Below are 13,249 nucleotides of genomic sequence, written 5' to 3'. Positions count from 1 at the left end.
CAGAATCCAGGTAAGGAAGCAGCAGATTCAAAAAGCATTAGGAGATTTTCTTCGGTTAGGTACCTTTTCTGTATGCTATTTCTTGGCACGGATTTGTCTGGGGTTTTTTGGGGGGAGCAGGGGGAGGCCAGCTGGCTGATACAAAGATCCAAACCCTTGGTGTAATAACACTGTGCTCTGACCAACTCAGCTAACCAGCCAGCCTGGTCTTATCTTTGACTAACAATTCCATGGAGCAGAAATGATGGCAGTGGAGTAAATACCTGAGGCAAGATGTCAATGTCCTTTCCAGGTAAGAAATAAACATTGAGAGCCCTTGTGAGAACGTGGGAATATCTGATCTCAGAAAGATAATTAGTCATCACTGGATACTAAATAAGAGAGCTAACTTATGTTCATCCTACATGCAGATGTTCTATATCTATATCCTAAAGTTGAATCTTCCTTTACCCCAGTCTACCTGAGTCACATTCCCCTGACCTCAGGATATGAATTATCAGCCAAAGAGCAGGGAAGTTTGGGAGAAAATTTTCTCACACAAGTTCACTCCCTCCCTCTCACTTTCTCTTCTCAACCTCTCCTTTCCCTATAACGGTTTACGTTCAGTTCAATGTTCTTTAGGTGACTTTCTTGCTTCCATTGTAAATGATGTTAAAAGAAACATCTCAATTTAAAAGAAAGGTTATTGAGGGCTAGCAGGTTAGCTCAGTTGGTTAGAGGGCAGCCTTATAACCCCAAGGGCACAGGTTCAGATCCCCATACTGGCCAGCTGCCAAAAAAAGTAAAAAAATTAAAGAAAGGTTATTTATCAACCACAAGCTAGGTGAGATGCTATCTCATTCTCTAGATGTAGGTTAGCCACTGATAATCTTTAATCAGAATATGACCTGTAACCTGCAATTATCAGCCACAGAATAAGAAGGAGGAAAAGGGAATTAGTCTCTAATCCCAATTCTCTCTCTCTCTCTCTCTCTCTCTCTCTCTCTCTCTCTCTCTCTCTCTCCCCCCGCCCCACCCACACCCCTTATATCCGTTTTCAAAAGATCTTACTATAGATTAAATTAAATGTTTGTGTTCCCCCAAAACCCTAATCCCCAATGTGATAATATTTGGAGATGTTGCCTTTGCAAGATAATTAGACCATGAGGGTTGGAGCCTTCACGATGGGATTAGTGCCCTTATAAGAAGAGCTTGCTTTCTCTTTCTGCTCTCTGCCATGTAAGGATACAATGATACAACGGCCATCTGAAAACCGAGAAACAGGCCCTCTCCAGACATCAGATCTACAGGCACCTTGATCTTGAACTTCCCAGTCTCTAGAACTGTGAGAAATAAATTGTTTAAACCACCCAGTCTATGGTAATTTGTTGTAGCAGCTCAAACTGACTAAAACAGGTCTCTACCTCAAAGATTTAAAAAGAAGTGAAAACATACTTTCAGCTCTGATTTTTTTCATACTCAGGGGAAAAAAAATAAATATCAGGGCCGGCCCAGTGGCGCACTGGATAAGTGCGCCGCTTGGGAAGCGCGGCAGCGCTCCCGCCCGAGGGTTCAGATCCCACATACAGACCGGTTCCCACTCACTGGCTGAGCGAGGCGCGGGAGCAACACCAAGGGTTGCAATCCCATTGCCGGTCTCTGGTCTGGTACGGGGGCAACACTGTGGGTTGCGATCCATTGCCGGACACGGAAAAAGACAAAAAAAAATAAAAAAATAAAAAAAAACATCAGAGTAAACACTCTATTAATAAATGCTTAGTGTAAAAGCAAGATGGAAAGATGCATGCCGTAGATGACATAAGAACCTTTCGTTGACAGTGTTGTTTGTCTTCAGGTGCATACAAGTCCATGAGAATGTCAAACCTGACAGAATTCTCTGAATTCATCCTCTTGGGACTCTCCTCTCGGCCTGAGGACCAGAAGCCACTCTTCGCCCTCTTTCTTGTCATATACCTGGTCACCTTGATGGGAAATCTGCTCATCATCTTGGCTATCCACTCCGATCCTCAACTCCAAATGCCAATGTATTTCTTCCTAAGCATCTTGTCCTTTGCTGATATTTGCTACACAACAGTCATAGTCCCTAAGATGCTGGTGAACTTCTTATCAGAGAAAAAGACTATTTCCTATGCTGAATGTTTGGCACAGATGTATTTCTTTCTGGTCTTTGGAAACATAGATAGTTACCTCCTCGCAGCTATGGCCATTGACCGCTATGTGGCCATTTGTAACCCCTTCCACTATGTCACTCTTATGAACCGCAGATGCTGTGTGTTGCTACTGGCCTTCTCCATCACTTTCTCCTGCCTCCACTCCCTCCTACACGTCCTCCTAGTGAATCAGCTCACCTTTTGTGCATCAAATGTTATCCTTCACTTCTTTTGTGATGTCAGCCCTGTTCTGAAACTGTCCTGCTCTTCCACCTTTGTCAGTGAAGTTGTGGCCATGACAGAAGGGCTGGCCTCTGTGATGGCTCCATTTGTCTGCATCATCATCTCTTACCTGAGAATCCTCATTGCCATTCTCAAGATTCCCTCAGCTTCTGGAAAATGCAAAGCCTTCTCTACCTGCAGCTCCCATCTCACTGTGGTGACCCTGTTTTATGGGAGTATTAGCTATGTCTATTTGCAGCCCTTGTCCAGCTATACTGTCAAGGACCGAATAGCAACAATCAACTACACTGTATTGACATCCATGTTGAACCCATTTATCTACAGTTTAAGAAACAAAGACATGAAACGGGGCTTAGAGAAACTGATAAACAGGATTAAGTATCAAATGCAGGGATTTTCTTCTATAAAGGCCAATAAAATCTGTGGACCCTGATTCTAGGTGTGTGTGTGTGTGTGTGTGTGTGTGTGTGTGTGTGTGTGTGTGTGTGTGTGTGTGGCAGCACCTGATGCAAGTCTTTTGATGAGAAATTCTTTTTCATCAATTGGTACTGCACCTTGCACTTTTTCATCCTGTGGTCTCTCATTCCATGATTGAACAGTTAGGATGCTTTGTATCTACGCTCCAATCGGTCCTAGGCCTCTTCTCACTTTGCATTATGTCCCTAGATCATCTCAACCACTCCAATGACTTCAGCCCAACCTCTCCCATGTGTGATAACATCCATCTCCCAGATGCCAGAACTTTTATTAAATAAAACACCTTTTTCCCACTGAGTTTAAAAAAAAAACTCTTGTATCATAGAGTAAGTTCCAATATATACTTGAATCTATTTCAAAACTCTTTATTCTGTTTCACTAATTTAATAGTCTCTACTTGTGTCAAACCATAATGTTTAAAGGTCATAGTTTTAAAAAATATATACTAAGGAAATTCTTCCTTCTTTGAATCCTTTTCAAAATGTTATCGACAATTCTCACACATTTATTTCTTCATGTGAAATTTTAAAAAGTGATATTCCTATTACCAACAATTTTTATGTGTGGTATAAATCAAGAACTAGGCGGCTTAAACTTGACTGTGTCCTTAGCTGTAGGATGAGGTAATTTGATAGGCAGGTGTATAGATAAATAATAGATAATTTCAACCATTCCCATGTCATAGATAGATAGATAGATAGATAGATAGATGGATGCAGATATATGGCAAAATTGCATATGAAAATTTCTTTAATCACTGTATATGTTTTCAAAAACCCCATTGGTCTTCTGGTTTAAAATATACATAGTTTGTATATGGATTTGGACAAAACTGACATTTTTATGATATTAGATCTTCCCATCCAAGAAATTTTTTATCTTTCCACAAACTCAGATCCAGAATGAAGAACTGATCACTCTTGATTTTCATACTAACAGTACGCACTGGGAATGTTTAACCAGAAGATGACATCTCCCTAACCTCTTGTTTCTAGGTTGTTTCTAGGGTAACATTTTTGCTTCAATTAGCCCTATGTTCCTGGATATCCCAAAATCTCACCTTAAATTTAGACAACAGTTTGTGTGTTATAAAACTTATTTCCATTCTTATAATGTACCCATTTCCATACTTTGACCCTTCCTACAAGCTGAGCACACTCTATGGTCATCTAGCATTTGTTTGCCTAAAATAATGCAGAATTCGTAACATAATGTGATAATATACCCAATTGTTGGATAGCTCCTACATTGATCAGAATCAGCCTCCCTGCTATGATGCCTTCTTATATTTTTGGTAATTTTCAATGTATTGAAGTTATTATTATGTTGTCAAGTTTGTCGGTCTTTTCTGTTCATTTTCTATTCCTTAGAAAGGTCTTTCTCTCTAGAAAATATCTCCTATAGTATCATCAGTTATATTCTTTAGTTGTACATATTTTGTAGCTGGATAAATGTAATAACTTCATTTTATCCAGATACATCCAATTACTCTGATAGCATTTATTGTTACTAATTTGAATGCTATCTTCAAAATATTCTAGGATTTCTGGTCAAGATGGCAGAATAGACGGTCCCCAGCATCACTCTCTCCCACAAATCAGCCAATTTACAACTATTAAAAAGCAACAATAGCCAAGCTGGGACTGCTGGAGCTCAGAGGAAGAGGAGGAGAGACCTACGGTGTTCATGAAGGCAGGAGAAGCCATGATGAGAGAAAGAAAGGATCGCTGCCACCATTTCAAGCCCCGACTGCTTTAATGCTGGAGCTGATGAGCACACAGAGCGAGAGCTGGCAAAAGCCGCAGCTGTGCCCTTCATATGAAGTTGCTTGGAGGTGGCAGAGGAGTAGAGGGCCTTGGTAGTTCCCGGGCCAGCAAGACCATTAACAGGGTTCCCATGGACCCACATAGGAGTGAGAAGCCACAACACCTGTAAAAAGAGCCACTCAGAGGCTGGTGAGTCATCTCAAGGGACTGGCGCATGGCCCATCCTATAAGAGGTATTTGTGTGGGTGATGGGGGAGACGGGCCACCAGGGGGACACTGGGGCACAGCCTGGACAGCTGATCTACCCTCCAATCAGCACAGGCCCACTCAGTGTAGACTGGTCAGGAAAATAGAACTGCAGGGGCTGCAGTTTGCTGAAAAGACCCAGGCCCAGACCAGAGTTTCCACACAACCCAAGTGTTCCAGACTTCACAAGACCCAGAAGTACTTACAAGGTCAACAATTAACACCTGAGCTGCACCCCAGAGAATCAGCAGAAAAGCAGCAATTTAGCTCAAGTGCTAGTTCCCTTAGGAAGTTCTCCATTTTAGAAGTAACCAGGGCCAGCCCGGTGGCGCACAGTGATAGTGCGCCGCTTGGGAAGTGCGGTGGCACTCCCGCCGAGGGTTCGGATCCCACATACAGACCGGTTCCCGCTCACTGGCTGAGCGAGGTGCGGGAGCAACACCGAGGGTTGCGATCCCGTTGCCGGTCCCGGTCCGGTACGGGGGCGACACTGAGGGTTGCAATCCGTTGCCGGACATGGAAAAAGAAAAAAAAAAAAAAAAAAAAAAAAAAGAAGTAACCAAAGGACAACAAATTAGTTCCAGTGCAGAGTTTAAGTGGTGGGAACAGCAAATAATCCAACACCGAACTGAAAGAAAAACCAAAATACCCACAGATCAAAGTTTGATATTAACCAGTAATGGTCTAATACCACCAAAGAACACCTCTATAACCTAGAAGGACCAGAAGCCCCCCAATCCAGGGAGCGGGGAAGGCCATAGGCCTCAGCCATGCCCCCCCAGTGAGCACACCCAGTCCAGCGACAACCACCAGGCCACCACCAGAAGTGCCCCGGGCTCCCAAGCCTGGGCAGTGGAGGACCGAGGGCCTCAGCCACGACCCCCTGACATCCGCAAGCAGCCCAGCAATGACCATGAGCTGCCACAGGAAGCACCCCAGGCTCCCGAGCTGGGGCAGTGAGGGGCCAAGGGCTTCAGCCACACCTACCTGATATCTGCATCTAGCCCAGCAACAACCAAGCCACTGCTGGAAGCCCCCTGGTCTCCCCTGCTGGAACGAGGGGGGTGCCATGGGCATCAACCACACCCCCTCTCATTCCTTCTCCTACCTCCCTATTTTCCTCCCCTTTTCCCTCTTCCCCTCCCCCCAACTGCTCCACATCTTACAATATAAAAAATAATATTGATAAATAAATTTTTGAAAAAGTGAGAAAAAATAAATAAATAAATATTCTAAATGCCCACACATACATTTGTCTCATTCTGGGTTTCTGGTTTTTTTCACTGATATGTTTGTCTATTTCTATACCCTTTTAATTGCTATAGCTAAAGAGCATATTTTTATTGAATATATTTAAGGTGTACAACATGATGTTTTGATATACATATACATAGTGAAATAATTACCACAGTCAAGTAAATTAACATATCCATCATCTCACATAGTTAGCTTTTTTCATGTGTTAAAAGTACCTAAAATCTACTCTTTCAGCAAATTTCCAGTAAACAATACAATACGGCTTCGTTGAATTTCTAGATACATTTGAGAGTAGGTTTATCCTTATAATATTGAATTTTCCCATACAAGAACATGCAGTATTCCTCTAAATATTTAGGTCTCTTTTTACAGTCCATCAGAAATCTCTTACTTTATTTCTATAGGTCTTCTATAATATTTTACTCTTCTGCCTATTTTACTTGTACTATATGACTGTGTCTCTTTACAAACCACCCCTGATGAAATAAATTATAGGTCTCCTCACCATTCTGGTCTTCTTTTTATGGATAGCTCCAATTTATCAAAGTCCCCAGTAATGTGTGACTTCAAAACTAAAAATGACTCTCCAGTTGAGGTCTAGCTAGCACAGACCCTCATAAATTCAGATTTGTTGACATGCCATTGCACTGCTGATTTATATGATGCTTGAGGTCAACTCAGCACCTCAAATCTCACCCTTCAAAAAATTTGACTCAAGCTCAAATTTTGACACAATTCTGTAAGATGTTGCCCCAGAGGAATGATTTTAAATCTCCTTCTTTTATCTCCTCCTTTATCCTCCTTGATTTCCATCCTCTGTGTCCAAGGGAAGATAAGGATTTGCTTCAGATGGACAGGATGCTGAATGGGGTACAATTCCTGCTGGGTGGAGTCACCTATATGGTAAAAGGTCATTTCTCAGATGTGCTTATCACTCCCAACAAGAATAAAAGCAGAGGTGGGTTGTTCCCAATTGGGAGGAGTCCCGCTATAGGGCAGCGATTAAGGCCACAGGCTCTGAAGTCCAAGTCCCTGGGCTCACATCTGGTTTTAACATTGACTAGCTATGTTATCTTTAGCAAGTTTCTGTACTTAATTCCTCAGTACCCGACATTTTTACCATAAAATGGTCTCAGTATAATAGAACTATTGTTAGAATTATATCGATTATATGTATAAAGTTCTTACACCAGTGCCTGGTTAATAGTAAGGATTCACTTAATAGTGCCTGGTTAATAGTAAGGATTCACTTAATATTGTTGTCAATATTGGTGTTGTAACTGTTACTTACTTGCTCTATTCACAATTCCTAATATGATAAAATGGAAGACTAGGATTTGAACATCATAAAAAGATTTTTAAATTTTTTTTCAGGCGAGCAGCTCTTAAATGTCTTTTTAAATATATATTTTTAATTGACACAGTTGTACATATTTATGGAACGATATTTTGATATGTGTAGAATGTATAATGATCAATTCAGGGTAATTAGCATATTCATCACCTCAAGACTTTATTATTTCTTTCTGTTAGTAACATTCAAAATCCTCTTTTCTGGGCCGGCCCGGTGGCGCACTGCTACAGTGCGCCACTTGGGAAGCGCGGTGGCGCTCCCGCCAAGGGTTCGGATCCCACATACAGACCGGTTCCCGCTCACTGGCTGAGCGAGACGCGGGAGCAACACCGAGGGCTGCGATCCCATTGCCGGTCCCAGTCCGGTACGGGGGCGACACTGAGGGTTGCGATCTGTTGCCGGACACGGAAAAAGACAAAAAAAAAAAAAATCCTCTTTTCTGACTATTTGAAAAAATACAATAAATTTTTGTTTGCTATGGTCAACCTACAGTGTTATAGAATACTGGAACTTATTCCTCCCATCTAGCTGTAATCTTGTATACGTTAACCAACCTCTCCTTATCCCCAGCCCTTCTACTCTTCCCAGTTTCTAGTAATCACTATTCCAGTCCCTACTTCTATGAGGTCAACTTTTTTAGCTTCCACGTATGAGTGAGAACATGCAGTATTTATCTTTCTGTGCCTGACATGTTTCATTTAACACGTCCTCTCACTCATCCACATTGCCATGAATGGCAGGGTTTCACTTTTTTAACAGCTGAATAGTATTCCATTGTATGTATGTGCCACATTTTCTTTATCCATTCATCTGTTGATATCCACTTATGCTAATTCCATATTTTGGCTATACTGAATAGTGCTGCAATAAACATGGGAGTGCAAATATCTCTTTTACATTTTCTTTGCTTTGGAAACATACCCAGTACTGAGATTGCTGGATCATATGTTAGGTCCGTTTTCAGTTTTTTGAGGAATCGTCATACTGTTTTCCATAATAGCTGTACTGATTCACATTCCCACCAACAGTATATAAGTGTTCCATTTTTCTACATCCTCACAGCATTGGTTATTTTTTGTATTTTTGATAATAGCCATTTTAACTGGGGTGAGATATCTCATTGTGGTTTTGATTTGCATTTCCCTGTTAATTAGTGATGTTGAGCATTTTTTCATATACTTACTTGCTGGCCATTTGTATGTCTTCTCTTGAGAACCGTCTATTCAGATCCCTTTTCTGTTTCTTTAAAAGGATAGTTTGTGGGGTTCTTTTGCTGTTGAGCTTCTTATATATTCTGAATATTAATTCCTTACTGAATTAATAGTTTGTAAACATTTTCTCCCATTCCTCAGATTGTCTCTTCAGTCTATTGTTTCCTTCGCTGCATAGCTTTTTAGTATGATGTAATTCCACTCATCTATTTTAGCTTTTGTCGTCTGTGCTTTTGAGGTCTTAATCATAAAATCTTTGCCCAGACCTATACTCTGAAGCATGTCTCCTGTGTTTTCTTCAAGTAGTTTCATACTTTCAGGTGTTAAATTTTAGTCTTTAATCCATTTTGAGTTAATTTTGTGTATGATGAGAGACAGGGGTTTAGTTTCATTCTTCTGCATATGGATATACAGTTTTCTCAGCACCATTCATTGGACATTGTTCTTTCTTCAATGTATGTTTGTGTTGCTTTTATCGAAATCAGTTGGCTATAAATACATGGCTCTGCTTCTGAGTTCTCTAGTCTGTTCTGTTGGTCTGGATGCCCATATCTCACTCGAGATTTGGAAAGTTCTTAGCTATTATTTCATTAAATAGATTTTCTATACCTTTTCTCATCTCTTCTTTTTCTGGAACTGCTGTACTTCAAATATCTGTCTGCTTACAGTTGCCCAGAAGTTCATAGGTTTCCTTCATTCTCTTTTATTCTTTTTTGTTTTATTTTGTTTTTATTTTTTTTTGTTTGGTTTTGTTTTTGTTTTTGTCTGACTGGGTTATTTCAGAAGACCTGTTTTCAAGCTCAAAGATTCTTTCTTCTGCTTGATCTAGTCTGTTGTTGACGCTCTCCACTGTATTTTTATTTCATTGATTGAACACTTCAGCCCCAATATTTCTGTTTGGTTCTCTTGAGGATCTCTATCTCTTTATTAAATTTCTCATTCAGCTCATGGATTTTTTTATTTCATTGAATTGTCTGTGTTCTCTTGTATCTCACTGAGTTTCCTTAATATTATTATTTTAAATTTCCTTTCTAGAAATTCATAAATTTTCATTTCTTTGGGATTAACTACTGAAGAATTTTTGTGTTTCTTTGGTACTGTCATGTTTCCTTGCTTTTTCATGTTTCTTGTATCCCTGCATTGATATTTGGGCATCTGGTGGAACAGTCACCTCTTCTAATTTTGTAGAGTCTCTTTCACAGGAAAAGACTTCACCTGCAGATGTGTCCTAGGATTTCAGGTGGATTGGGTGCATTGTCTTTGTTCTAGGTGGGTGCTTTAGTGTAATATCTGCGCAGTTTCTTCAGCTATAGTCAGTGTCAGCAATGCTTGAAAGTGCCTCAGTGGTTTAGGCTGCAGATGTTTGTGCATCTGGTCTGCCTATTCAGTATCTGATACCCTGGGGGCAAGACACCAGGCCAGTCTGTGCTCAGATGAAGTGCAGGGCGGGTCAGACAGTGGCTTGACTTGGGTGCTGCTCCCCTGGGGGCAGGGCACCAGGACAATGACCTAGCTCTGGTCAGGGTGCTATAGGCCCTAGGCTGGGGAAGATGGAGCACCTACTAGGAAGCTTGTTCTTACATGCTAGGGAGCCATAGCAGCTCAGCTTGGGAATGCTGCACTACCACATGTGAGCATGACGTAATGGCAGCAGAGCCTAACTCTGAAGCAGAACATACTCCAGCTGTGGCTTCAACTTCAAGATGGCACCTTACAGCAGCAGCTTGGGTAACAGGGAGGAGGGGCAAAAAAGGGGCTCCTCTGGAGCAATGCAGCCATGCGAACTCCCAGCAGTTCCCCTAACTGAGCTCAGAGCTTGTGAGAACGATATGATTCTCCAGCAGCAATAACTTCAGGTGTCCATGGCATTAACAGGGGCTGCTCAGGACTCCCTCTTACTTTCTCCTTGCACAGGGAAGGCCCTCCTGGTCTTGAGTTAGTCACCAGTGGAGAGGTGAGGTGGCAGTGGCATGGTGTCTTGCTCATCTCTCTATGCTACCATCACACATTTCCATGTTCTGCAGGATCTCTGCAAGTCCCCTGCTGTACTACGGTGTTTTCCCTCCAGACTCTGTAGTCAAAATATAGCTGTTTATTTGTTATTTTGGCCCCTTTCTGTGGAGAGGACAAGCACCAGACACCTGTAGTCAGCCATCTTGCTGATGTCACCTACTTTTTAAACATTTTTTTTTTTTTAAAGATGACTGGTAAGGGGATCTTTACCCTTGACTTGGTGTTGTCAGCACCACGCTCACCCAGTGAGCTGACCGGCCATCCCTATATGGGATCCGAACCTGTGGCCTTGGTGTTGTCAGCACCGCACTCTCCCGAGTGAGCCACGAGCCGGCCCAACTTTTTAAACATTTTTTTTTTTTTAAAGATGACTGGTAAGGGGATCTTTACCCTTGACTTGGTGTTGTCGGCACCACGCTCCCCCAGTGAGCTGACCGGCCATCCCTATATGGGATCCGAACCTGTGGCCTTGGTGTTGTCAGCACCGCACTCTCCCGAGTGAGCCACGAGCCGGCCCAACTTTTTAAACATTTTTTAAGTTCACAGATAACATATGTTTTTATATGTACACATAATGTTTTGAAGTATATATACTCATACATTGAGAAATAGTTAAATCTAGCTAATTAAAAAATGCATTACCTCACATAGTTATCATTTTTGTCATGAGCACACATAACCTCACTCTCTTTACATTTTTTCAGGAATACAATATCTTGTCATTAGCTGTAGTCACCATGCTGTACAAATACATCTCTTCCTTCTATGTAACCATAATTATGTATCCTTCAACCAACATCTCCTCATTCCTCCTCCCTTCTAACCATCCCAGTCCCTGGTAACCAACATTATACTTTCTACTTTTAGGAGATCAACTTTTTTAGATTCCACATATAACTGAGTTCATGTGGTTATTCGTCTTTCTGTGCCTGGCTTATTTCACTTAACATAATGTTCTCCAGGTTCATCCATGTTGTTGCAAATAACAGGATTTCATTCTTTTTTATGACTCAATAGCATTCCATTGTGCATATATACCATATTTTCTTTATCCATTCATCCATCGATGAACATGAATTGATTTCATATCTTGGCTATTGTGAATTATGCTGCAATAAACGTGGCAGTGACGATATTCTTTTCCATGAACTTCTCAATGTACCCTCATATACCCAGGTGTGGGACCGCTGGATCATATGGTAGTTCTAATTTTAAGTTTTTGAGGAACCTCTGTACTGTTTTCCACAGTGGTTGTATTAATTTACATTCCCACCACAGTGTGTAGGGTTCCCTTTTCTCCACATCCTTGCCAGCACTTGTTATCTTTTATATTACTTTTTTTAAAATAGCAGCCATTCTAACTGGGGTGAGGTGATATCACACTGTGGTTTTGACTTGATTTCTCTGATGATTAGTGATGTTGAGCATTTTTTCATACACGTGTTGGTCATCGGTGTGTCTTCTCTTGAGAAATGTCTATTCGGGTCTTTTGCCCATTTTTTAATCACATTATTTGCTATTTTACCACTGAGTTGGGTTCCTTATATGTTCTGGACGTTAATTTCTTGTCGAATAAATAGTTCGCAAACATTTTCGCCCTTCCCTGTCTCTTCACTCTCTTGATTGTTTCCTTTGCTGTGCAAAAGCTTTTTAGTTTGATGTAAACCCATTTGCCTATGTTTGCTTTTGTTGCCTGTGCTTTTGAGGTCTTATTCAAAAAAATTCTTGCCCATACCTATGTCATGAAGCATTTCCTTTATGTTTTTCCGAGATAAATTAGAGTTGCTTCATCCACAGCATGAGTTTAGTGTAAAGCTATTTAAATATAACTAGTTTAGAAACATTGTAGCCCATTGTAGCTTTCCAGAGTTCCCTGAATTAGAATTCTGGGCCCAAAGTCCGGACAACAATAAATTATCACTTGGCTTCCAGTTTTCCATTGCTCCCTGGGCAGCATTTCCCTTAACAACCTCGTGGAAAGAGGTACTTGGATCTCAGAGTGGAATCCAAATTTTTTTGAGTTTCCTGGTTGCAAAGCCCTCAAATAATTTCTATCACCTAGTGAACTAGCTCATACTTTTTATTGCATAATTTTAATAAATTTTAAGATGTCAACCGACGTGCACTAGGTTATCATGGTAAAGAAAAGGTAACTGCCATGACTAATTCTAAATCGCGAGTGCCTACCCTAACACCATGGGAATAAAGTGGAGATGTCTGAGGCCAGACCTTAACCTGTGCAACGATGATGTCACCAAGGACAGCCCTGTCCTCCCCCAGAGTCCCCTCTTGCTCTTATTTCAGTAGAGCTCTGAACCAGATGAGCCAATATTCAGATCAGCAGACAAACCCTTTTCCTCTCAAGGGATAACATGTTTCTCTAACTGGACTGTGGGATGGGTGTGCCTGGGTAGTCTCAGTTCTCTTTACCAGGAACTGTGTTGAGAGCAGCTGTGGCCATGGTTACATTGAGACTAACCTGAGGTGATGTGTTTAATTCTCAATCACCAATGCACCAAGGAGAAGCCAAAC

General features: G+C 41.3%; 1 protein-coding gene across 1 annotated transcript; it reads left to right on the top strand.

Moving 5' to 3' along the window:
• The first annotated feature begins 1,765 nt into the window (after positions 1–1,765).
• LOC103599103 (olfactory receptor 1L3) lies at positions 1,766–2,854 on the top strand. Its single transcript, XM_008583196.1, has one exon. It carries the CDS (start codon positions 1,849–1,851, stop codon positions 2,824–2,826), a length of 978 nt encoding a protein of 325 aa, XP_008581418.1. The 5' UTR covers positions 1,766–1,848; the 3' UTR covers positions 2,827–2,854.
• Positions 2,855–13,249: the final 10,395 nt, after the last annotated feature.

Source organism: Galeopterus variegatus, unplaced genomic scaffold (genome assembly GCF_000696425.1).
Source record: "Galeopterus variegatus unplaced genomic scaffold, G_variegatus-3.0.2 Scaffold2849, whole genome shotgun sequence".
Classification (NCBI taxonomy): Eukaryota; Metazoa; Chordata; class Mammalia; order Dermoptera; family Cynocephalidae; genus Galeopterus; species Galeopterus variegatus.
This window is presented reverse-complemented; position numbering and strand designations above follow the sequence as displayed.